General features: G+C 48.9%; 2 protein-coding genes and 1 pseudogene across 3 annotated transcripts; 2 read left to right on the top strand and 1 right to left on the bottom strand.

The window, feature by feature from the left end:
* Positions 1-286: 286 nt before the first annotated feature.
* Positions 287-6,228, top strand: LOC307083763 (endothelin-3-like; the record flags this gene model as incomplete). The annotated part of the gene is made up of 3 exons (XM_079747715.1): positions 287-406; positions 637-907; positions 6,195-6,228. Coding segments are annotated over exons 1-3 (378 nt in total), but the record flags the coding sequence as incomplete, so codon positions are not given.
* Positions 6,229-19,261: 13,033 nt separating this feature from the next.
* Positions 19,262-21,246, bottom strand: pdrg1 (p53 and DNA-damage regulated 1). The gene is made up of 5 exons (XM_079748151.1): positions 21,160-21,246; positions 20,694-20,766; positions 20,487-20,561; positions 20,300-20,380; positions 19,262-20,085 (listed from the first exon to the last, which is right to left on the bottom strand). Exons 1-5 carry the CDS (start codon positions 21,235-21,237, stop codon positions 20,003-20,005), a joined length of 390 nt encoding a protein of 129 aa, XP_079604277.1. The 5' UTR covers positions 21,238-21,246; the 3' UTR covers positions 19,262-20,002.
* Positions 21,247-25,009: 3,763 nt separating this feature from the next.
* LOC307083762 (protein phosphatase 1 regulatory subunit 3D-like) lies at positions 25,010-26,292 on the top strand (annotated as a pseudogene). The gene is made up of 2 exons: positions 25,010-25,016; positions 25,393-26,292. The product of its transcript is annotated as a protein phosphatase 1 regulatory subunit 3D-like (transcript).
* The last annotated feature ends 199 nt before the right edge of the window (positions 26,293-26,491 follow it).

Raw genomic sequence — 26,491 nt, 5'->3', positions numbered from 1 at the left:
CGAACGGAGACGTGTCGTCCACGCGTCCGCCAGCGGGTGGTGCTCTGCTCGCCTCACCCGACACACGCACACGCGCGCGCACACACACGCGCGCACACACACACACGCGCACACACACGCACACACAGACGCACACACTCTCTCTCTCCTGGCACTGTACAGAGAGAGACAGAAGCAGAGAGAAACAGCAGCACAGGACTTGTGTGTTTTTAACGTTTTGCGTTTAACCGTCCACACTTGGCATCGTGTGCGTCGGGCCTCTGGGTTCCTGCGTGCGTAATATCGGCGGTACGGGTTCCTCTGATCCTGAATTTGCGGCTCATCCTCGGTGAAATGATGGATAATTTATTGACGCTGAACCTGGGACTTTTATTCCTCATTATCGCTAAGCCGTTTTCGGCAATCGGTGAGTAGGATTACACGTGTTACTGATAGCGCCACATGCGTTATTACAGGTGGATGCGCACTCAGATGGAGGAGACTCGAGTTTTTGTGTGGGGTACTGCGAGTTGACATGCCGTGGGTCAGGGAAACCTCCATTAAGATATCAAGTACAACTTTGAGGTATTTATTTACTTCTTTAGAGGGAATACAAATTGCCTGAAACTTACTTTCCGTGTTGTTATTTCACCGTAGCCACCTTGTCCAGTAAGGACGTGCCTCGGAGCAGGGAGGTAGTCATCGCCACGCTGAGCGCCTTCCCGAAGACTCTGAGCGACCCCGCCAAGGGCCTTGGGGACGCCGGGTGCCCGGGTCTCACCTGCGACCCCTCCGCCTCGGGTCCCACACTGGACCGGTCCTCCCCGGGTCCCCGCAGACGCGCCAAGAGGTGTACCTGCTACTCGTACAAGGACAAGGAGTGCGTTTATTACTGCCACTTGGACATCATCTGGATCAACACGCCAGAGTAAGTCCGGCACACTTGTGGAATATGAGTTAGCCTATGCCATAGTGTGTGTATAGGAGCGGTAGATGTGGAGCAGGGCGTCCAGGGTTCGATCCCGGGGTCGAATCCAGGCTCGTCCGCTCCGAGGCACCGCTCGGGTGCGTCGCGGAGCAGAGCCGTGCAGCCGCCAGATCGGTGACTTAACGAGGTGCTGCCTTCATTTTTTACACCCCGGTGCCGTCCCGGGACGAGCTTTGCTGTGAATCAACGCGCCATGAATACATCTGTTTAACTAACTTTTGTTTAGTTTGTGTAAACTTGAAATATGTCCAATTGCTTGACTTTATGGAGTTTAATTTTATCAGCTCTTAGTTCAGTTCCTTTTATGTAAATATTTTCGTTCACTATATATATATATATATATATATATATACACACGGCATCGAAATAACACTAACAATAACACACAACCTTTCAGGCTGAAAATGAGATAATGTGTAGGCCTGATCAATTATAATTTGTATTACTACTTTCATTGTTGTATTGTCATTCGTTTTTTATAGTTTTATTGTAAATAGTAGTAGGCAAAATAGTATTATAAGTTTTCTTATTAATTGATAGCCTATGAGGAAACTATTGACCAAAAGTGAGCTCCGTGATATTCGAGGAATTAAAGAAGTAAAAAAACGAAATGACCTATTTTTACTGTAGATTACTGAGTTTATTGGGCTCCTCCATCTAGACTACCCAGCCCTGCTGAGATATGCGTGAATAATTGATTTTGTACCACTGTGGAAATGTCCGTGACGGATGTGCTTCGGGGCATTTACCTCTTAACCCCCTTTCACGTCTTGTGATTGGAGAGGACCAGACTAATGCCATGCTTTGCTTACATGCTTTTCTACTCCAAACTTCCTGAGATCCTACTTCATAAACGTGTTTTGATTTTGCCTTGTCAAACAAACGTTTTTAATGAGACAAAGAATACCCACAGAGAAACAAGATCCAACTGGAATAAAACCAATTACGATCGAGTTGTGTAATGTATAAAAAACAGAACACGTGAACAATCTGTGAAATGTAAACAACATTTTTTTTTCAACCCCTTGTTCCTGTTTGGAAAGAGAAACGTTGACCCTACCTTTCTGGATTAATTCAAAAGGCATTCCATCATTGTGCCGTCTCTGTGCTGACTGATGCCTGTCTGCGAGATCACAGCTGGTCTCTTTAGAGTTTGGATCCATTGTTCCACCGCCCGGTTCGGCCCCAGAGGGTAGCTGGTTCGTTAGTCTCTCAGATAAGGAGCCGTGGCCCGCATGTCCGCCCAGCATGGGGCCTCTTCTGTGAGCCACAGTCAGACCACATTGGAGCGGCCATACACCGCATTAGACCTCACTGGTTCCCCCTCATAGGTCTAAGCCCCTTATTCAAGACCTGTACCCCCTCTCTGAGGCAGGTCTGAGGGGTACAGTGACGGACGGGAAGCAGGGAAGGCTCTCCGCCTGGCTCCTGTGGGGGCCCCTCTCAGGCGGGCTCACCAGTATTGATCACGCTCCATGCTGTGGTGGCTCACCAGTATTGATCACGCTCCATGCTGTGGTGGCTCACCAGTATTGACCACCCCTCACACTGTGATGCTAATCAGGTCACGGATTCCTGAGATCTGCCGGAGTAAACTCAACGGGTTCCTTTGTGGGTGTGTACGATGGTGACGCCACTCTTTGTCGTCTGAAGAGATGCTGGCTGTAACATCAGAGAGCTGGGCCGTGCTGGCGCAGAAACACATTCTGTAGCGAACACGTTCTGGCTAATGATTCTAATCCAACGCACACTGCCTGAACCTATTTCCTTAGTAACTACTCTTGACTTCTAAGGCGCTTGAAACTGCTGTTTACCAATCAATACTTTGCAGGTTATGTAGGAGTGAAACTGTTACATCGTGTCACCACACGCCATGGCCGGGAACGTCTGTGATTCATTTATTGCTTTTCATTGTGGAAGAGAGTGTTCTCTGCTTTGTGCAAGGGATTTCATAATCATATTTCCTTTGCCCGCTGACATGCCCCGTAAATATTGCGGCACGCTTTGATGCAACCACGCGTGATTGGTCCATTTCAGAGGATTGCTTTGATGAAAATAAAACAAACTTCTGTATGCAACAAAGTGGCACATAAAATATACACAAATGGCTGCAAATGTGAGTGGCTACTTTGGGATTAATGGTGTATCCTGGGAACCGTTCCCTGAGTTAAGGTACCACTAAACCCCTTAAGGTGTTTAACACCCTAGCTTCCTGCATAGACACACTTATTGTATTGCATATTCATGCTCTTGCAGGAAGCAATGTCTGTAGATTAGAGCAAACATAGACATGTATATATATATGGTAAATTGAGTCTTGATGGCAACAGACGACTGTAACTTACATAAGCAGTCAATTACACAGTTAGCCTGAGGTGTGTGTGCGTGGTGTTTGGGTGTCTGCGTGCGTGCGTGCATGCATGCATGTGTGCGTCCGTGTATGTGTGTGTGTGGACATGCCTGAGACAGAGTGTGTTGGAAGATTGTTGTTGTGTTGGAACAGGCTGCCCTTCGAACTTCTAATACGTGTGAGGCTACAATTATAATGTTGTGCACCCGAAACTAAATATGAAACGTAGATAACTGTAGAAACAAATGTTGAATGCTTGCTCAGTAGTCTGAAGCGGCGGTAAAAACCTGATGGCCTGATCCACAGGCATCTGTTGAAGCTTATTTAATCAACAGAATTGTCCAGCGCTGACATCATCCTTTCATCCATAAAAAATAAATCGATAAAGGCAAGGGCTGATTGTGTATGGGCGCCCCCAAATATACGCCTTATGTCTGGCCTGTAGTCCCTCTCTCTTTGGATAACGGACTAAAGTGTTCTGACCAGAGGTCTTGGTGAAGTCTGGTCACTCACAAAACTGAACCAATAAGGTATCTGGTAGAAGATCATTAGCTGAGACAGGTCAGGTAGAAGAGGCCACTAGCCCAGTGGTGGTGCCTTGCTTGACTGCGCTCTGGCCGATACCATAGCCGTGTAGTATCTGGTCCGGTGAGGACCTGATTGAACCCAGACGGCATGCAGAAACAGGAGATTGACTGATGTCACAGGGTCATGATTGGCCGCTGGTGCTGCCCTGCCCCCAGTGGTGGAGGCTGGCAGGGAGCTGAACAGACAAACAGCTCAATACCTGAGGTCTGAACCGGTGACTCTGTTGGGGAGGGGGTCAGGGGGGGGGGGGCGGTGCAGGTGGAACACATGGGGCACAAGGAGACCACAGGTCTCCCTTGGGAGGGGGGGGAGAGCTGGAGAAGGGAAATAAATCGGTTCCCTTCTTGCCCAAGGGAAATTGAAAACCTGTTGATGATGGCCATCGGAGGACATCGGAGCGGGTTGCGGTGGCGGGTTGCGTTGGCGGGCGAGGGACTCGATGACCCGGACACGCTGGCAGCGATGAGGCAGACAGCAGGGGGGGGGGGGGGGGGGGGAGTCGGGCTTGGACCCGGGGTCGAGAGGTCAATGCACCACCAGATGAGGTTGAAATGTGACTCTAGTGACCTTTAAACTGTCTCCTCTATGGGTCTGAGATAAATCACACCCCGTAGCGTGACATCTTTGCCATGCCATACTCAATCATAGGGCATGGTATATGCCCTATCATGGTGATATGGCATTCTTCAACCATCTCCGGATTGAATGATTTGTTGGCTGATTCGATTGCCTTCTGAAATAAACCATTTTACTATCACACCTCAATCATCCTCGGGTCTTACCTTCATCGAAGTACTACGCCTCTACTACAACGACGAGCTAGACCACTCTGGAACCAGGGTCGTTTCCAGAGCAGTGGTGAGGGGGTAGAGGAGAGGTCTGAGGGGAGCCAGCGCTAGGAAATGTGTGAACCCCAGGAAACGCCGCAGCTACTTCTGAGTAGCAGTGGCCGAGACCTTGTGTGAAAATACACAGAGTGAATCCATATGTCGTCTATTCTGATGTGGTCAGGTAAACATATGTGGTTCAGCATATCCCACAGAACGTTAGCCAAGGCCTGGCAGACATCAATGTCAGTCAGCCCAGAAGGCAGGACCAGACACCTGAAGTGTCCGGATGTCCTCTTCCACTCGCCCGATACGGACAGCTGCTATGCGCTGCAGAGATGAGGTCTGGAGGATAAAGTGGCACCGCAGTCGGCCCCAAAGGAGAGTCCTGCCCCCACCAGGGAGCGGGATGCTGGGTGGACTCCTTCTGCCAATAATTAGTGAATATACTTACTAATATAATCTATGGACACCCAAAATCATGAAAACAGGTCAGAATGGAGGTAAAGTTTGGAGGCTCTGGTACCAGAGGGGAAGCAGCGACCTACATGGAGACAGAGACTAGACCACCAACTAACCAGACACAGGGGCCAGGGGCCATGCTGGCCTGAGCTCCCCTGACAGACAGACAGTTAGCAGGGCACCAAGGGGCCCTGACAGACAGACAGTTAGCAGGGCACCAAGGGGCCCTGACAGACAGACAGTTAGCAGGGCACCAAGGGGCCCTGACAGACAGACAGTAAGCAGGGCACCAAGGGGCCCTGACAGACAGACAGTAAGCAGGGCACCAAGGGGCCCTGACAGACAGACAGTTAGCAGGGCACAAAGGGGCACCAATGCGGGGTGTGGAGACGCCCCTTAGAAGAAAACCGATTGAAGGTGTTAAACAGACGGGTAGCAACGAGAGCAGCGCTCTAAGCGGCTAGCCTTGTGCCAGCACGTCCTCCACTCAATGCTCATTGACACTCAAGACGCTTGAGGGTCTGCCTTCCTGTGTGTCTGACTGACTGAGAGCCAGACCATCTCGTTGCCTTCACACCTTAACGTGTCTCCATTTGTTGCCCGGTAACATAACCCAAATGTTTCCATGCTGCAGCCCCCCCTAACTTTTAGTAACAGCATGATAATCATTCTTGCCCATCATTCTCAGCATCTTCATCATTGAGTCCCAGAGAAAGGACCAAGTTCCTTTAGGTCGGGATGGAGTCCAGACGTGGGTACCAGAGAGACTGTCGATCTGATCTCAAATACTACCATACTATATTTTCAAAAATGCTTTTTTAACTTTGCCTTTATTTTCTACATATTTGACTCATTTTTTCTTCGACGTTTTTTCTTTCTTTACTGTATGACAATGTTTCTATGTGAGGCACTTTGAGTCTGCCTTGTGCATGAAAAGTGCTTTATGAACAAAGTTGCCTTGCCACGCTAACCGTCGGTCTGTGATGTGTCTCCTCCGCAGACGCCTAGTGCCGTACGGCATGTCGGGCTCCCAGGGGCCACGGCGGCTGCAGCGGTCCGCCCGCACCGAGGGGGGGCGGCGGGGGGCGGAGCCGCAGCTGCAGCGCTGCGCGTGTGCGCTGGAGGGCGACGGCGCGTGCGGACGATTCTGCGTGACCCGGTGAGAACACAAGAACTGCCCGGGCGACAAAGAACCAAGTGCGTTAAGATAAACAGTCAGACTGACCTCCCGACTGACTGTTTATCTTAACGCACTTGAATCTAAAGCAGCTTGCCATCTGCACGGGTGACTGACTGTTGACCTTAATGCAGTTGATTCTAATGCAGTTGGCAAACTCTGTGTGGCTGACTGTTTATCTGAAAGCAGTTGATTCTAATGCAGTCACAACTGCGTGTGTGACTGACTGTTTATCTGAAAACAGTTGATTCTAATGCAGTCACAACTGCGTGTGTGACTGACTGTTTATTTGAATGCAGTTGATACTAATTCAGTTGGCAAACTTAGAATCAACTGCGTTCAAATAAACAGGCAGTCACTGTGTGAGGGGACTGAGTTTCTACTATTTCCATAGCAAGATGACGATGTCATGATGTTTTCATTTGCGTGTCCTTGTTTAAGTTATGTAAATGCCGATATTTAAAGCGCGTATGTAAATGTTAGGATGGTAACCAGATGTGTGTAGTGTGTAATGTTGACATCATGTAACTTCCAGGCAGGGCGGCCCGTCCCCGGCCTCAACTGAAGAGTAGCCAGCGAGGACCCCCGGCCACCAGGGGGCGCTGGGGATTCACCTCGCGTCCGCTGGACAAAGGTCCAGTGACTTCAGCCTCACGGATCACGTGCCGCAAACCAGAAGAACCAGCGGCGAGGATTAAAGCTTTGTATTAAGAACTGTGTGGGGGAGGAACACAGAAACACTTCACAGAGAAGGAGACAAACATATCTTGCTTGTGCCTCAACTTGTCGACTGCCCTGTCACTAAAGAGATGAGTCCACGATAGGGAGTGTCTCCACCCCAACCCCCCACCCACCACCGGCCCCCAGCCCCTCAAGGTGGTCAACTTAAAGGTTCAGGAAGGTGGTTCCAGTATATGGATCCTTACTGATCTGGGCAGTGGGCGGACTATTTCACTACCTCCTCCTCATCATCCACCTCTTCCTCCTCCTCATCCTCCTCCTGTCCCAGACCGAGCCACAGAAGACTTTTAGTTCCGTGTTACCCGGAGACGCTGAAGATTTGCCCCTGTCCTAACCCCGTCCCTCAGAGACACAGAACTCCGGCCTGCCGCTCACTGGCCTGACACAAGCTACCGTGATGCTACCGCTCAGATGACATCGTTGGCCTCCCTGGATCCTGTTCGCCGGACTTCGTCTTCATCTCTTTCCTTGTGAAAGTCGATCCCTGAAGATCCATTCCACATTTTGAATGGTGACAAAATAAATTGAAAGGGAATTTTTTTTATATTGAGTATGAATTGAGTATTTATATGTATATTATTTTGGGGGGATTTTCGTACAAATACATGTTAAGATGGCAACAGTACAGCTATATCTTTGTTTTTATTCAGAGCGTTGCTGTGCCAACATGTACTGTATTGTTAATAACCGCCTTAGCGATCATTTGATCTCCTCACTCTAGTCCCTACTGTCCATGGTGGCCATCTATCGGACCGCAGGAAGGCACATGTTCCTTGCTTAAAATCAAAAGATTTTACAGATTAATATGTAACATCAACATCTTCATGTCATGGTTATAACTCTCATACAGAAAAGGCTAAAAATTCTTCATATTTTGAGGTCTGCTTTTACAAAGAGGGAATTTGTCGTGGTACTATAAATAAACAAATACAAGATCAAAAATACTAATCATGAGTATGACTTGCTTTTGTGGCATTTTAAGTTTTTGGACAAGGCAAGGACACAGTGTATTATGTTTGCTGTTGAAAAGCCACACAAAGAGTTACTTTATGAACGGGTACTTGTTAAGCAGGAGTACATTATATATGTTATTAGTTCAATATTTCAAAATATAGAGTACATTATAGTTCTCTATAAGTAATTTGTATACATTGTGTTTGTTTTCCTTCGGTCCTTCTGTTGAAACTAAATCCTAAGAATTGTATAATTAGGATTATTTAGGGCCAGTAAGAGGATATATCCTCTCATTTGCATATGTGCAATATTGTAAGATGTGATATAATCTCTCTATCATGAAGTCGGACACACCAAGTCTAAATGATTACAGACTGAGCAATATGATTTTGGTTAGTTAGCTATGTATAAAAGCACCCCCCCTCCCTCCCCCCAAAGCATACACACACACACACACACACACTTTGTTGATAATTTTCAGCAATACAGATGTTTTTTTTGTTTTTTATTATTGACAGAGAACTTTTGCCATCATTGTTGAATATAATAAAAGAGATAGCTAGGCCTTTTCTGTTCCGGATGACATTTAATAATAAAAAAGAAAAAAAAACCTCAAACCCTTCGTGACCTTTTTCCTTCTTTTAAATAGTTTTTGCACGTCCAGTTGAAAGAAAAATACAATACAAATACACATGTGAAACAGACTGCAGTGTATTATCCTGATATTATATACCAATATGTTTTTTCACTCCAATCACATCACAAACAGACCCCTATTCACTGCCCCTTTGGTTCTGGAGATCCCATCTTATGTGTGAGGTAGAAGATAATACTTCCTTAAAGATCCCAGAAGAGAGTGTAGGAGTTGCTGCAGTAAAAAGCGGATAGCACCCCCTAACCTTCACCCCCCACCCTGAACCCTCTCCCCAATCCACCGGGATTGGGCTTTGATGGGGAGTGACCACGTTGACACTGGTCTGCGTGACGAGAAAACTTACACAAACCCTGGTTTGCCTCTCTGCCAAATTTTCCATCTTGAATGGAAAAATACCATGAATATATTAGACTTATATAAGCTGTTGATGTATCCCTTTCACTGGCTTTGGCCCCGCTCACTGATGCCTTTGAAAGCCAATGTCTGGTTTATAGTATGTGCGGTCCTCTGTGCTGAATGCTCTGTCCTCCCACATGAGGGAGGCAGATTGGACTGTCTCTCAGAAGGTCAGGTGGTTTGACCTCGCACTGGTTTCAGTTCTTTGTGGTTTTGGCCTCATCCGGTTTGGGCAGCGTTGTTTTAAGGCTTGTCTTCTCACCACGTGTCGTCTTCGGCTCCGTTTCCTGTCCCCAGGCACCTGAAGTGTGCCTCGACCTTGACCGACACCAGACACTCTCCAGAGTGTGTGTGAGCAGCAATTACAATTACAATACGGGCATTTAGCAGAGGCTTTTATCCAAAGCGACTGACATCGGTTAATACACACATTGACACACCGACGGCAGAGTCAACCATGCAAGGCGACAGCCAGCTCGTCAGGAGCAGTCAGGGTTAAGTGTCTTGCTCAGGGACACATCAACACTCAGCTAGGAGGAGCTGGGGATCAAACTAGCAACCTGTCGGTTACAAGACAACTGCTCTACCTCCTGAGCTAAGCCGACCCGTTTAAGGAACCCAACTATCACCCACGAACGGGAGGAACGCTCTGCCATGAAGGTGTCGTGGTGCAAGCCACCGCATAACATTCAGTCCTCGTAACTCAGTAGAAAGGATTTTATAAAGCGTGTTCAGCAAAACAACAGACTCCCCTCGTGGCTGTATGATGCTTCCAGAAATCTGGACACTCGTGTCAACACCTGAGGATCGGGACATCTTCTAGATGAAGGGAGTGATGTTGATGAAGGTCACGATTCTGCACACCAATGTGACTAAATCAGAGGAAAGGCCACTGGGGTGGAAGAGGTGTAGACTGATGGGGATGTCAGCTTCAGGCCTGGGATAACACCCCTGTGTCTGTCCTCAACGATGGGATGGACAAACTGACAAATCTGTCAGTGAATCTCCCGTTCTGCTGAGCCAGCACACCGGTCCAGGAGACTGATAATGCATGGACTGCAATATTATTGGCATTCTCTCGTTCAACAACTATCAAATAATTTGAACAAACTTCAATAGTGGTTTCACTGGGAAATACTCCAGTTGATGCTTTTGAGTGTTCCCTTAGTGGCGTCTGAGGGTTTTCTCCCTGGATGTCTTCAATGTAAGAAAAATGAAACCCCACTGAATGGGTTCCATGGTGGTGATTCATCCTGGTCTGGATGGTCACCAACACGCCAACAACTGATCAGCCGTCCTGTCATCTGTGACTTAAGAAGCAATGTTGAGGATTAAACCATGTCTGATCCGGCATCATGATATAATAGCTGCAAAATTGGGATTCAACGGAAAGTCAACTGCAAACTTGTTTTACCAGAATGAGGACTCAAGTTACATAAGGAACATAATTGTGGTAACAAAACAATGCGGTGTTGTCAAGCTCAACATTTCATGGTGCGTCATAACTGAATATAATGTCAGGGAGCTGACTTCTATGTATGGTTTATTACATTATGAGTGCACTGCCATTCTGTCAAACAGGACGCACTCCGGATCATAAGCCTCTCTTCCTCTCTCGTCCATCAATACGTATCATACAGACATGGAGACCACACCGTACTTATCATACTGGGGTTGTCTCCATGGCAGCATATTAAGTCCACGGTTCCTAGAACCCACTCCAATAGTACACGTTCATGAGGATGGACTTCACACAGCACTCCGATGAACAGCTTGAAGACCACGACGCCACTGACATTCCAGAGGAAAGTCATGTTGTTATGATGCTCCATCACGAACATCATAACAACATAACAACTTACAACTAATAAGCAACAATTCCAGGGGAATACACAGCCATGAATACACCTCTTTGTGCGATATCGCAAGGCAGGCCACAAACCAAAAAATACCACAATGACTTTTGAAGTAAATCAAGTAAATTGTTGGCTGCCTCCCACCAAACACCTGACATAAATCTGTAGATCGCCTCAGGCTCTGCACCAGAACATGAATCAACCGCGTGTGACAGAGGCTCAGAGGAATCTCTTCCACATGCATGCAGCACTTTGCTTCACTTGTTTTTTCCCGTTCCCATGTCTAAGGCCATGAATTAAAGATTCAACAATTTAAACAAACACACACATCCACACGCACACACATCCACGCACACACAAACAGACACACAACCCTGCAAAGGCACCCACAAACACACAGCCTTTGCCATAACACCCCCGTGTAACCACGCTGAACACGCACGCCAACCCACGGTTCTACTATCATGTTCATGGACTTCTATTCTACAGAACAGGACTTTCAGCAGCCATGGTTTCAAGGCCACTTCCCAGAGTCACTTCCAAGAGCCACTTCCTAGAGCCACTGCCTAGAGCCACTTCCAAGAGCCACTTCCAAGAGCCACTTCCTAGAGCCACTTCCTAGAGCCACTTCCAAGAGCCACTTCCAAGAGCCACTTCCAAGAGCCACTTCCTAGAGCCACTTCCAAGAGCCATTTCCAAGAGCCACTTCCAAGAGCCACTTCCTAGAGCCACTTCCAAGAGCCATTTCCAAGAGCCACTTCCAAGAGCCACTTCCAAGAGCCACTTCCAAGAGCCACTTCCTAGAGCCACTTCCTAGAGCCACTTCCAAGAGCCGCTTCCCAGAGTCACTTCCAAGAGCCACTTCCTAGAGCCACTTCCAAGAGCCACTTCCTAGAGCCACTTCCAAGAGCCACTTCCTAGAGCCACTTCCTAGAGCCACTTCCAAGAGCCACTTCCTAGAGCCACTTCCTAGAGCCACTTCCTAGAGCCACTTCCAAGAGACACTTCCAAGAGACACTTCCCAGAGAGACTTCCAAGAACCACCTCCAGGGTCACTTACTGAGCTACTTCCCTGGCATGGGAAGTTGATGCAACTCACAACTGACTGCCCGGGTAATGGCTCTGAAAAGTGGCCCCAGTAGTGGGAGCGCAGTGTGAGGTCAGCCCGGGTCTGCGTTCTGCAGACCTTTGATTCCCTCTGGGGACTCCTGCTCAAGCAGAGCCAGCACTGCTGCCAATAGGTCCGATATGCATATTGAAGTGTACTATTATAAAATAGAATATTTAATATTGAATGATATGCATGCTGACATGCAAATGACACACACACACACGCACAAACACACACGCACACACACGCACACACACACACACACACACTGTGGTAACCATACTACACAGCAGTGGCGTCATTAGGCCTATTTTAGGGGGGCTTCAGCCCCCCTAAAATATTCTTAAGCCCCCCTAAATAATTGTATGTTCATTTATAAATAATTTTTTACAAAAAAGTGCTGACAAATTCAATATAATGTGGCGAGAATTTGAGCTTAGATAAATAATCATATAACCAGTTATTATTAACTTAAATGTGATCATAAATCTTAGTTTCCCTTATGGAAGCGGTCAGTGCGTCGTTATCGAGTGCATTCCACTTGTTCATATAGAGCATGCCCACATCACTGAAATCCAGTCCACGTTTTCCCTGCAACCTAGGTTGTAATTTCTCAGTTTTTGTTAGCTGTTTGTGAAATTAAACGTTCGCTCACATTCTGTGCATCTCCTGGGGGCTGAGCCCCCCCTGTCCTTAAAACCTAGTGACGCCCCTGCTACACGGGCTGATCGGACATGGTGAAGGAGCGAGAGGTGTTTCGGTTTGTTTTGCGTTAACACGAAGTGGCCTTGTCATAATCATGAAAGTTGTGTACAATTTAGCCTCTTCCCGTTGGTAGGCGGGATGCTTCCACTAGATAACAGTTTTCAGTCCACTCTGACTGGTGGGGCCAGTGTGTGACGCTAACAAGCGTAGCTCAGCTGGCTGGCTGCCGTGAGTGGTCGAGTGTCGATGGGAAGATTTCTGTAAACAAGAGGTACTTGCCGGCCGCCATTTTTCTCTGCCCAGAGCTGTGTCTGTCTGAAGGTCTTTAAGGCCCAGCAGTATATGATGGAAGGAGAAAAATGGAGAGCAGCCGTCTTGGAGAGGTGCCTGAGAACCATCCAAGTCCAGCAGTTAGGATGAAATATGTACGTGAGCTTCAACGCATCTGCGTCTACTGCCAGCAAGACACAAGCCTCTAGATGAGCTGATGAAAAACATAGCGCTCTCTAGATGAGGGGATGAGGGTGAGGGGATGAGGGTGAGGGGATGAGAGTGAGGGGATGAGAGTGAGGGGATGAGGGTGAGGGGATGAGGGTGAGGGGATGAGAGTGAGGGGATGAGAGTGAGGGGATGAGAGTGAGGGGATGAGAGTGAGGGGATGAGAGTGAGGGGATGAGAGTGAGGGGATGAGGGTGAGGGGATGAGAGTGAGGGGATGAGAGTGAGGGGATGAGAGTGAGGGGATGAGAGTGAGGGGATGAGAGTGAGGGGATGAGAGTGAGGGGATGAGAGTGAGGGGATTGGACCAGAGAGCTTCCCAACAGCCAACCACAGGCTGACATGGCCGGCGTTGTCGGCACGCCTTTTCAGACCAAAGACCAGACCAGACCAGAGACCAGACCAGAGACCAGACCAGAGACCAGACCAGAGACCAGAGACCGGAGACCAGAGACCAGAGACCAGACCAGAGACCAGACCAGAGACCGGAGACCAGAGACCAGAGACCAGACCAGAGACCAGAGACCAGACCAGAGACCAGACCAGACCAGAGACCAGACCAGACCAGAGACCAGAGACCAGACCAGAGACCAGAGACCAGACCAGAGACCAGACCAGAGACCGGAGACCAGAGACCAGAGACCAGACCAGAGACCAGAGACCAGACCAGAGACCAGACCAGACCAGAGACCAGACCAGACCAGAGACCAGAGACCAGACCAGAGACCAGAGACCAGACCAGAGACCAGATCAGAGACCAGAGACCAGACCAGAGACCAGAGACCAGACCAGAGACCAGAGACCAGACCAGACCAGAGACCAGACCAGAGACCAGACCAGACCAGAGACCAGAGACCAGACCAGAGACCAGAGACCAGACCAGAGACCAGAGACCAGACCAGAGACCAGAGACCAGAGACCAGAGACCAGACCAAAGACCAGACCAGAGACCAGAGACCAGACCAGAGACCAGAGACCAGACCAGAGACCAGACCAGAGACCAGAGACCAGACCAGAGACCGGACCAGAGACCAGACCAGAGACCAGACCAGAGACCAGACCAGAGACCAGAGACCAGACCAGAGACCAGACCAGAGACCAGAGACCAGACCAGAGACCAGACCAGAGACCAGACCAGAGACCAGAGACCAGACCGGAGACCAGAGACCAGAGACCAGACCAAAGACCAGACCAGAGACCAGAGACCAGAGACCAGACCAGAGACCAGACCAGAGACCAGAGACCAGACCAGAGACCAGAGACCAGACCAGAGACCAGAGACCAGACCAGAGACCAGACCAGAGACCAGACCAGAGACCAGAGACCAGACCAGAGACCAGAGACCAGAGACCAGACCAGAGACCAGAGACCAGACCAGAGACCAGACCAGAGACCAGAGACCAGACCAGAGACCAGACCAGGGACCAGACCAGAGGCCAGACCAGAGACGTGGACCAGAACCGCCCCAGCGTGATGAGGGTCAAGCAAGGGTCAAGGCCAGAGCCGACCTGTGGATCCGAGGTGGGCGTGGTGTCTCTGGACCAATCGGATGCCGTCCTCATGAGGAACACATGGTTCTTAGAGGCGGCGGGATCAAGAGCACCACAGCCTCACTCAGCTCAGCCAAAAAAATACAAAGAATACATGAATCTTTCCAAACACAAAGATATTTATCAATCTAAAAGTATAAGGGGAAATATGTTGGCACATGGTTCCAAGTTCTGAAACGTCTGTCTCTGTGTAAACGAGTGCTCTGAACAGCTGGCGCCTGGTGATGGAACATTGTTGTTGTAGCATTGTAAAGGCTAACCCATGATATGTATCAGATCTGCGAGATTGCGGTGTATTTCTGTTTTGTCTATTCACACAAAAGCATGCGTCCATATGGGGCGCTCTGTCCACAAGGTGCAGAGCCCGACGGGATGGCGAACCAAGAGACTCCTTGATTGGTGAGGCTGTTCCACGACTAGCAAGGGAGGCGGCCTTGTTGGAGTCCTGTTTTGTAAAATTGTATAATAATTGTACCATTGTGTTATTGCTAACCAATGATGTTAAATCTTAGGGCATTTGGCAGACACACATTCACACACCGACGGTGGAGTCAACAAGGCGACAGGCAGCTCGTCAGGAGCAGCCAGGGTGAGGCGTCTTCTTCAGCGACACCTCGAGACTCCTGCGGCTAGGAGGAGCCGGGGATTGAACCAGCAACCTTCGGGTTACAAGTAAACCCCGCTCTACCTCCTGAGCTTAGCCATACCTTCATTTATCAAAAAAGTGGGGGTGGATCGCTGCAAGTGACACAGGACACGTCTTATGTGGTCTTTATTTTTTACTTCACAGGCCTGCAATTTTGCATTACCAATCAGTCAGTGGCTTCTTCAGTTCATGGTAGTATGACGCTCCAATCAGACATCAGTGAATGGAGGGTTCATTTGTTTATACCTTAAACCCATCCCATGCTCAAAATACGGGTGTTTATTTATTTAAAGGCTAATGTACGGATACCATTGAGTACAGGAGAAAGAAATATATATGTTCCTTGAGTAGAATAAAGAAAATGTTTTCAAGAACTATTTCATGGATGATCAGTAAAAGACCAAGATTTCAACACAAGAGTATAATTAAGGAAATTGTTCACATCCCATAACACTTAACTAAAACAAACTAATCCAACTTTGTACAATCCTTCAGATATAGAAGAAAACAGGGCCGAGATACATTTGGCAGCCACCTTTTTCTGCTGTACATCGAGAACAAATTATCGTCCTGATGTATCCCCCCAAGATGTACCCCCCAAGAGGCTTCATCAGTTACCCGCAGTGCAAAAAGTCAGCTCCAGTCCCACCCAAGTACAGCAGGCTTCTCGCTAAACACTCAGTTACACACTATTATAACGTTCAGTCATTAGTCACGAACATAAGCCTCAAGCTAGCAAGGGACTAATCATAAACACAATATGAATACACATTTGTAGATGGTTAAAATGTGCTACGCCTAATAGCCCAGCCTGTGGACTGTACCAACTGGAGGGCTGGTCCATTGTACATCTGGGGGGGACACTCCCACTTGTGATGTCACTAGAGGGTCGATTTGACATGGCTTGTGACGGCTAATCAGCATAACACTTCATTGGGAAAATCTGTGCTCTTTAACACGAGTAATCATTTAATATGCATAGTTTGTTAATGATTAGTTTGATTAGAAGTGATCGTTTTTTGAATAATAATTGTATCATAAACTAAAGAATAATGGATGACATATGACCTTTCTTTTACATATTTTTATTATAAAGTGTTACCCAACATTCCTATCAAAAATTACAAAGCAGACAGGATGAGTTGAATAACTGACGCATTTGAGATTTAATCCTCAGGCATTGCAGGCCTTGTGGGTTTGAATCCCTCCGACAAAGACATTGACATTCTTGATGTTTAGTTTCCAGAGCCATTAAGCGGCTGCTTTGATGACCATGGCAGCGGGAGCTTTGGGAATGGCTGGGAAAATGGAAGCCCTTCTGGGTGTCTTGTCTAGAAAATGAAAATGTAACCCCCTACCCTGCTGCGGCTGAGCCGGGTAGGGGGTTACAGTGTTCACATCCAATAAGACTTCACTAAAACAAACTAATCCACCTTTGTACAATCCTTCAGATATAGAAGAAAACAGGGCCGAGATACATTTGGTAGCCAGCTTTTTCTGCTGTACATCGAGAACAAATTATCGTCCTGATGTATCCCCCCAAGATCGGAAGAGTCTGCATGGAAAACATTTGTCAGCAGAAATTCCCCGTCTATAGAAATCCTGTTCTCTGGGGAGGTGTCGCCGGCACTGGGATTTGAATGACATGACATCACTTTACAAGGTGCTGTTATGAACCACTCTCGAGCTCCGTCATTTGAACCAAACAAACGAACAGGATCCTTGTTGACCAATTTAATCTGTTGTGATTTTGGTTTCCAAGCTTTTGTGGTTTATTTATATATTTTTTTATTCCATTACAAAATCATAAAAGACAATCTCTGTTTCAAATCAGCAATTTTTGCCTCAGCAATGTTTCTGCTGAGGTCGTAGACCAGTAACTCTGAGTATTAACCGGTGGCTAGACCTCTGATGCCAAACCCGACAAATGAACAAGAGACACGACAGAGATTGGTATTCCAACACCCACCAACACACACACACACACACACACACACACTCCCAGAAACAACCACATCCAGAAATACACACACAACCCCAGAATAGTGGAGTGGCTCGGCTGTTCCCAGTTATCTACCAGCCAAAGTTCTGGGTTGGACCCCAACGTCCATAACCTGCTAAATGTATTCGTCCATGAGGAAGATTCATCCAAACCCCAGCTACTTCTATATGTATCTTTGTTGTGGTTTCTTTGAATGAAAGCATCTGAAGAACGTGCTTTTCCAGTTCCATGACTGCTACATTGAGGTCTGAGGGTATGTGACACCGTCCAGTACTAATGGATACAGCATGACCAACATGCTCTGGCTCTAAGTGTGGAGCGCACAGTGGGGATGGAAGTGTCTGTTTGTTGAACAACAAACACTTGCAACAGAGCCCTTTTAATCAATAGAGTACACAATCAGGCTAGCACCAACTTGTTTGTGTAAACATCCAGCCTTTCAGTCACACCTTATAAGCCAAAGGGGAAGCCATTTCCTGTATAACACGAGCCAGCACAAAACCGCTCTCTAAAACACAGAGACTTCATCAGTTACCCGCAGTGCACAAAGTCAGCTCCAGTCCCACCCAAGTACAGCAGGCTTCTCGTTAAACATTCAGTTACACTCTATTATAACGTTCAGTCATTAGTCACGAACATAAGCCTCAAGTTAACAAGGGACTAATCATAAACACAACATGAATACACATGTGTAGATGGTTAAAATGTGCTACGCCTAATAGCCCAGCCTGTGGACTGTACCAACTGGAGGGCTGTTCCATTGTACATCTGGGGGGGACACTCCCACTTGTGATGTCACTAGAGGGTCGATTTGACATGGCTTGTGACGGCTAATCAGCATCACACTTCATTGGGAAAATCTGTGCTCTTTAACACGAGTAATCATTTAATATGCATAGTTTGTTAATGATTAGTTGATTGGAAGTGATCGTTTTTTGAATAATAATTGTATCATAAACTAAAGAATAATGGATGACATATGACCTTTCTTTTCCATATTTTTATTATAAAGTGTTACCCAACATTCCTATCAAAAATTCCAAAGCAGACAGGATGAGTTGAATAACTGACGCATTTGAGATGTAATCCTCAGGCATTGCAGGCCTTGTGGGTTTGAATCCCTCCGACAAAGACATTGACATTCTTGATGTTTAGTTTCCAGAGCCAATAAGCGGCTGCTTTGACGACCATGGCAGCGGGAGCTTTGGGAATGGCTGGGAAAATGGAAGCCCTACTGGGTGTCTTGTCTAGAAAATGAAAATGTAACCCCTACCCTGCTGCAGCTGAGCCCAAATACACATGCACCGCTCATCTCCTTTAACCTGACGCTACAATATCCCACAGAGCAGGAGTTGGCCGCTTGCATCTGCTTTCTAAATGCCCTTACATGGAAACATTTCTTTCAAAAAATACTACATTTCGAGAACGTGCCAAATGGAAGATCCTCAAAGTTCGGAGTCGATTCCAGCAGCAGCATTAAGACTGCGTTTCTGGCAAAGGCAAGTTGGCCTTGTAACCTGTCATTACGATGTCAACGCCCGCCCTGGGATGAAGACGTTTCGAAGTTGACAGATGAAGCCTCCTAAACCCTTTCAAGGTCTGACAGAGAAAGGTAATCCATCCACTGCTTATTAGGGCGGTGCATCATCTTTCGTCAGGCTGATGTCTATACTCTGATTTTGATTTAATGGGGGGGGGGGGGGGGGGGGCCCAACACGTCAAAACAAAACAATGGTTTCCAACCTTTGAGGCACAAGATCAGCCCATCTCGTCGGCATCCAAGTGTGTACACGACACCGTGGCACCACAGCGCTGTCTGTCGAGAACCTACAGGCAGGTTATACCTCACAGCTCTCTACCCAACCTGAGGGGTCGAATGCGAGCCGTCTGTCAATCACTGAAGAGTGACATGTTACAGGACAGCAGTCTTCATTAAGTATAGGAAGGATTTATCATGGGAAGACACTATCCAGCAAATTATCATTCCTAATGCATGATGTACACACAACTACATAAATCATTGTTCCTTGGATTGTTAATTAAAAATGGGTGTAATTCATTGGACCATATTTCTGTACGGTTAGAAGCGAGTAAGGATTACACCACTATGATTGTGTGATTGGCAAAAATGTTCTTTACTAGTAAACAAAACAGACGGTATAAACAAGTACAGAACACCTTCCCCACGGTGAGAAGAGGATTTGCTGCCACCTTGTGGTCACACACCAGACCAACAGCCCTGTTTGTCTGATCCTACTTCCCACTTTACGACATAATTCCAGTCCCTCTTCACCCAGGCGAGGGCAAAGAAAAGCAGAACAACTTCAAAGATGAAATTTCTCTTGAAATTAAGGAACGGAAGGGTCCATTTTCCCGATGCAGAGGGGTGTGAATCTCTAGGACATTCATCCAGAGGTATCCACATATCTGTAAGCCCACCGCTGTCTTGACATGTAGGATCCTCCAGTGAACACTCTCTCACAGCAGCCTCTGGCAGAGATCTCTCAGTCAGGGGAGGTCACCTCTTCATCAGGTGGTTGATGGCTTTGACCTCGTCCGCAGAGAGAGGGGAGAGGTTGTAACCTATCAGCTCAGGTTTCCCTACACACACACACACACACACACACACACACACACACACATATATGATTTAAATCTTAAAGATCAGTTTTGGGAAGTCCTTATAGACCGTTCACACTACACATCTCTGTAAGGATCTTAACCATCTACTAACCTTAACCGTAACCTTAGTAGCCTACCATACATTTACCTGAACTTGGCTGACCAAACATGTTGAATAAAGCCAGGGTCTTACCTTGTATTGCATTGAGGTGGTTGACTTTGGCCTTCAACTCTTTCCGTAGGTCATTAATCTCCTTGTCAAGCTGTTCCTGGTCTGTAATTAAAAGCGGGCGATGTTTAATATCCCTCTGTGTATGAAGAAACGTGGACAGATGATTCACATTGGAGAATGTCAAACATGCCCACTGTTCCTCTCTTACCTTTTTGGATCATGTCTTGAGTCTTTGATTTGGGAAGTTTAATGAACATGTTTCCGAAGCAAACCTTCACCTTTTCTAAAAAAAAAAAATTAAAAAAAGAATACGGCGTTAACGTGTAACACAGCTACACATGGTTGATACATTCCTATGCGCGATGTTAGGATCACACTATTAATATGAATCATAACGTCTCTAAATAGCGCTGACCTGAATCGGCCGTGGATCGCAGTGCGCTCAGTGCTTCACGGTTCATGTTCCTCTTCAGGTCCAGGTCGACTATCTGAAAAGAGAAGATATCAATTAAATAGCAGCCCTACAGAAAAAGACCTCATCCCTTTATTAATCAAACCAGACTAACGTTATGGAGATGAAGACACATCAAGAGCATTTACAATAACGTTTCTCTGCAAGGAATTGGGAAAAGCAGCATAGTAGCCTACAATATAGAACAGTTACGTTACATTACATCATATTGAGGGCATTCAAATAAAGGTAATGTCATTGTGTTGGATACAATGGAATAAGGACAACATATATGGCAGCTCTGGTAACATGTAGTCAACGCATCCTGTCCACCAGTTACTAACGTTGCGCTAACGTGGAGCCCAGATGAGCAGACATGAGGACTCAGCATCGCACTGTTAGAAATATTCGCTTATATTGAATGTGATACCTGTTGTTTATTGGTTAAAACGTCCTCAGCCGCCTCCTCCACCTCGGTCAGAAACTCCAGGACGCGCGTCGACTCCATGTTGGCGGTGTTGCAGGAAAATATGTCCGGGTAGAAACAGAGACTGGATTTTGAAAGACGATCATTTTATTGTTATTCAATATATTTTGAAACAATAAATAAGATGGATCATAGGACATATATAAATTGCTTGTGCATTGTATGATTTTTTTTTAACCTCCAGTTATATTATAAAATATTGCTAGGTTATTTTGTATTGATTAAAATGTATTTCAAGATATTAACACAAAACAATGAGAAAAAACATTCCGGAAATCGTTATATGAAATATGCCGTTTATTTAAAAAAAAAAAAAAACTCACAATCAAGCCATTATCATATACAATATCCACACTGGCACCCAGGATACATTCATAAATTAGCTCTAAGTTACAAATTCGACCTGTTTGGTCTTTTTTGTTTTGCTGAGAGGTAAACTGTCCATCAGTGTATCCGGCTCCGTCTGGAGTCCAGCGGCTCTCCTCCGCTCGGACACCGCCCTGCGGCACTCGGAGCCGCTCCTCCGCTTCTCGTACCGCCCTGCTCCTCCTCCATCTCCTCCTCCACCTCCTCCAACTCCTCCTCCTCCACCTCCTCCTCCTCCTCCTCCTCTGTGCTCCGAGCAGCTCCTGTTCCTCCACCCAGCCGACCTGTCGCCCTCCAACCCCCCGTCCCTCAGAGCGCTGACCCCCGGCCCGTCTCTGTCAGCCGGGGCCTGGGTGGGGGGCCCGGGGCCGGCGGGCCGGCGGAGGTTCCCCAGGTCCTGCATGCGCCCCTGGTGGCTCCCCCGGGTCCTGGACGGCCCCCTCGTGGCGGGGGGCCGGGCGCGGGTCTCGCTGTGGCTCCTCCGGGGGGGGGCGCGGCCCGCGGCGTGCGCGGCCGGGCCGGTGGGCGGGGCGTGGGCTGAGGGGCAGCGCCGGGCGCGGCCCGCGGCGGCGGCGGCGGCGTAGCGCTGCCGGCACTGCGAGCAGCCGCAGCCCGACAGCAGCGCCGCGTCGACGGCCGACGGCGCGGACAGGAAGCTGAGCGGGAAGGCGCGCTGACACTGCAGGACGCTGCGGGGGCAACTGAGGCGGGCGGGGCCGGCCGGGCGCGGGGGGGCGGGGCCCCGGCCCTCCTCCTCCTCCTCCTCCGTCTGAAGCCGCCGCCCCTCCAGCTGCAGCAGGCGCTCCAGGTAGCGCTGCAGGTTGTCGGGGGGGCGGGGCCGGGGGCGGGGCCGGGGGCGGGGCTCCGCCTGGTAGCAGGGCGCCGGCCGGGCCAGGCTCCAGGCGTTGAACGGCGGAGGCGGGAAGTCCGGGAAGGGGTCAGACTGGGGGGTCCGTGGCCCCCCCCCTCCTCGCGGCCCGTGGGGGTCGGGGGGGATGACCTCCGGGCGCAGGTCGAGGGGCGGGGGGACGGCGTGCGAGGAGGGGGACAGGGGAAGCCTTTCGGTGTCGGACAGATCCCGGTCGCTGTCGGTGTCCTTTCCAGGGTCGCACAGCTTCTGTGGATCCTGCTCCGGCCCCAGGCTCCCGGGAGGAGCTGGGCTTGAGTCTGACGGGCGGCCTGGGGGATGGCCCGCGGCGCCATGTTTACTCCTGGCAGGCCCACGGGAGTGTTCTCTGTGGCGGCAGGCTGGACGCCGCACTTCCCTTCTCTCGCCGACAGAGGGCGCCACACGACACGCCGAATCGGCTGTTGTTCCCTGAGCGCTTCAGACGGAAATTAATAAACAAAGACTTAGTGCGTCTGGCATGAGAGCATCGCGTTTAATTGTTGATTTAACTCGTTGCATTGAGCTCACCTGGTCTGTAGAGAGGTGCATTTGGTGGAGGGGATGCTGACGTTGTTTTTCCGTCTTTGCTGCGACCTCTGAGACAACATGAAACACTATTATCAACCCCGCACAGTGTGTGCAGGCAATTCACGGGAATGTATTGCTGAAATTATTTTTGTGCGTTTTGAATATTTTGCTTTTATTTTGTACACTTGTTTTAGGTGCAAGTGTATTTTATACTTACTTTTTCCGTGAAGTGGTTATTGTCCTGCCATGATGGAGCGTTGTGCGGCAGCGCCGGGGACTTTCTCTGAGCCTGCCGTCTGCCCATGTTGCTGCGGGGGCAAACATTAACCAGGCCCAGGGTTATGCATTTGGATTTGAAAATAAATATGATTATGAGCCTGACATATGTGCGATTTTTTTTTCCAGAATACAATTCCAACCAACGGGTTAACAATATCGTCATCAGTTAACAGCGGCATCTATCTGCACGGTTCAACGGTGTGGTGCTTTGTCAGTGTGCCCGCTGTGGTGATGCTGCTTCAACGAGCCGAACATGGAGGCGCTCACAGCCAAGAGAGAGAGAGAGAGAGAGAGAGAGCGAGAGGGAGAGAGGCTTGTCTACACAGACGCTAATCCACACCATCTTCACACGCATCACTTCTGATTCGAAAGGAAGATAATTTATATCATACCTGGTTAGATTGTGGTTGCAGCTAGTCAATTTCCTTTCTTTGATTGAAAGCTTCTGAAGACCTAGTTGCACGCATTCTTGCACGATTGCACCCATCCCCGATTGGAAGAGCAACCAATCAAAAGGTCGACAGGGTGTTATAGCAACAGATATTCTGTAGGCCTAATGACGATTCATACTTTAGTCCGATACGAATGCATTTACGCGTGATATAAGTCGACGTTATCAGTGCAATGTAGAACTGCATCGCCGTTTGTATTAAGACCTCCAAGGTATTTCTGCATTGCTTCATGACAGGGAAAAGGCACCTGTTCGACCAAGCTTGTCCGATTGTCCGATAGCACATCCGCGAAGTTCGTAAGTTCCAGGTTTTCAAATGAAATGGACTGAGGCTATAGTATCATCCTGTTTGTGTCCGGTGAAGGGCGTTATTATAGGTCTACTGCTCCCTACCGTATACTACAGGAAACTACAGGCTACTACGGGGAATGCTTGAGCGCCGTTGATCACGTGCGTGTATATTCTCTATAATAAACATGCATAATGTCACTCTGTGTTTTAGAAGATAATAAATTATAAAAACGATTGGAGTATTGCAGCTTTACAAAGACTGCAGTTCATTTGAAATAGTGTTCTCCTCGATATTCACGATTTATTTTATTTATTAATTGTTTAATCCATATCTGAACCTTCTTCTAGAAAATAAGCAATGCAATCCATCACACACATAAACGAATGAGCACACATCAAAACAAGAAATTAAGCCCTATTAAATCATCCCCGGCAGCCCACATTGCACTGTCTCTCTATAAATAGTGTACAAACTGCCGCTCCATGCTGCCTCTGGTCTCATGTTATATGTCAAAGGCTAATCCCACGGCCCAGGACCATATGTCACAATAGACAGTCGCTGCAGTGGTCGGTCGTGTCAAATGGGGCGGGAGGCAGATCCTATGTAAGTGTCCTTGGAACCACCCTGGGGGTTTGTGTGTTGTTATTTGTTATGTTAACGGCTTTTCATCTTGTTTTACCTTTTCTCCTCCGGTCGCAGTCGGTCTCCCTCCATGCGTCCACACGCGGCCACTTTAAGAGCTGCTGTTGCTGTCGAGGAACGGTCGCCCACCAGCGGCACCAGCTGTTGGCGGTGAGGGCCTTCACAACGCCAGGCCGGCGGGGTAGAACCAGCGGGGGGACCCAGCGTTTGCTGCTGCTCAGGTTGGGATCCCGCCCCGTCTAGCCTTCCCCTCTTCTCCACTGCTGGATGTGTCTGTGGCAGGGCGGCACTTTTTACCGAGGCAGCGTGGCCTTCTGCGCTGTGGCCCTGAATCCGGTTTGAGGTCATGGACAGTAGGGCAGCCTTACCTGTGTGTGTGTGTGTGTGTGCGTGTGTGTGTGCGTGTGTGTGTGTGTCTGCACGATCTCCCTGCCGTCATCCTTGAGCACGTTGCCCTAAAAACACCACATGCTCCTGAACGCTAGGGTCGGGGTGGGTGGGGGTCATAAATATACTCTGAGGCTGTACCTGTGATTCGATTAGATACCACTTAATTAACTAATCCCCCATAGGAAAAACGGTATTAAGGGCTACACAAATACAATTGGATTGGATTGAATGACATGTCTGAAGTCGCTTTAAAAGGTCCCATGACATCACAAGCGGGCGCGCCCACCTGTGATGTCAGAAGGGGTGCTCCAGTGAGAGGTGCTCTGTGTGTCGCTCCAGGGCCCCTCCAGGGGGACGGGATGAGCGGCCCCCGTGGACGCTGCGTCAGCGACGCGGCCTCCAACACTAAGACCGTCATCCGTCTGAGGGACATCTACGACCCACAGCGCCCCCCCGCCAAGGGCCCGGTCCGCATTCGACCCCCGGGGCCCCTGCCCTCCCCCCGGGGCCCGCCCTGCTCCTCCCCCGTCTCCCCCCCGCCCAGACCCGCCATGAGGAGGCGCTCCCGGTCCCTGTCGGTCCCTGTCGGTCCCTGCGGCGCGGGGGCGGGGCCGGGCCCCCAGGGGCCCCCACGTGCGCTTCATGGACTCCATGGGCCTGGAGCTGGAGGAGGTCCGGTTCTTCAGGTCCAGCGAGGACCCGCTCGTCCCCCCCCACGTCGCCTGCCGGCTGCTGATGGCCAGCGAGCTGGGCTCCGGCCGGGCCCCCGAGCTGGCCCTGCCCTACTTCAAGCCCTGCTTCTGCGACAACATGGCCGCCGGGCCGGGGTTCGGCGCCCGGCTGCGGGATCGGGGGGTCAGCCTGGGGACCGTCGTCTGCTCCGACGCCGGCATCACCGGCTCCGTGCACGTCCTGAACCTGGCCTTCGAGAAGGAGGTCACGCTGGCATACTCCTTCACCAACTGGAGGAGCCACACGAACACAGGTGCATTGTGGGTGTCCAGCGAGGTCCTCAAGGATGGGCTTGAGGAGTCAGAGACAGATGTGTTCCACTTCTGGCTTCCTGTCCCGCCCTTCATTCTGCAGCCCGGCGCCGTTTTGGAGTTTGCCGTCTGCTATAAGGTGAACGGACGCTCTTACTGGGACAACAACGACGGGATGAATTACAAACTGTCGTGCCACAGCTACAAGCTCACCGTGCCCAAGGAGTGCGAGGACAGCCTGCTGCACTTCATCTGATTGGCCACACGGTGGCACTGCTGGGTTACGTATTCGACCTCAGAGATGAAGTGGGTCAAGGTGTTATCCCTGACCCAAAAAAATTAATAAGACAAAATAATCAGAATATTACACCAATATGTTTTGCATACTGCACTGGGCAACATATCGCCATTGTCTGTTTTACATAACGGATTGTTAATAGGTTATAAATGAAAGT

The sequence above is a fragment of the Pollachius pollachius genome (genome assembly GCF_949987615.1).
Source record: "Pollachius pollachius genome assembly, chromosome: 12".
Taxonomy (NCBI): Eukaryota; Metazoa; Chordata; class Actinopteri; order Gadiformes; family Gadidae; genus Pollachius; species Pollachius pollachius.
The sequence above is the reverse complement of the archived record's forward strand: the minus strand, read 5'-3'. Positions and strand labels throughout refer to the sequence as shown.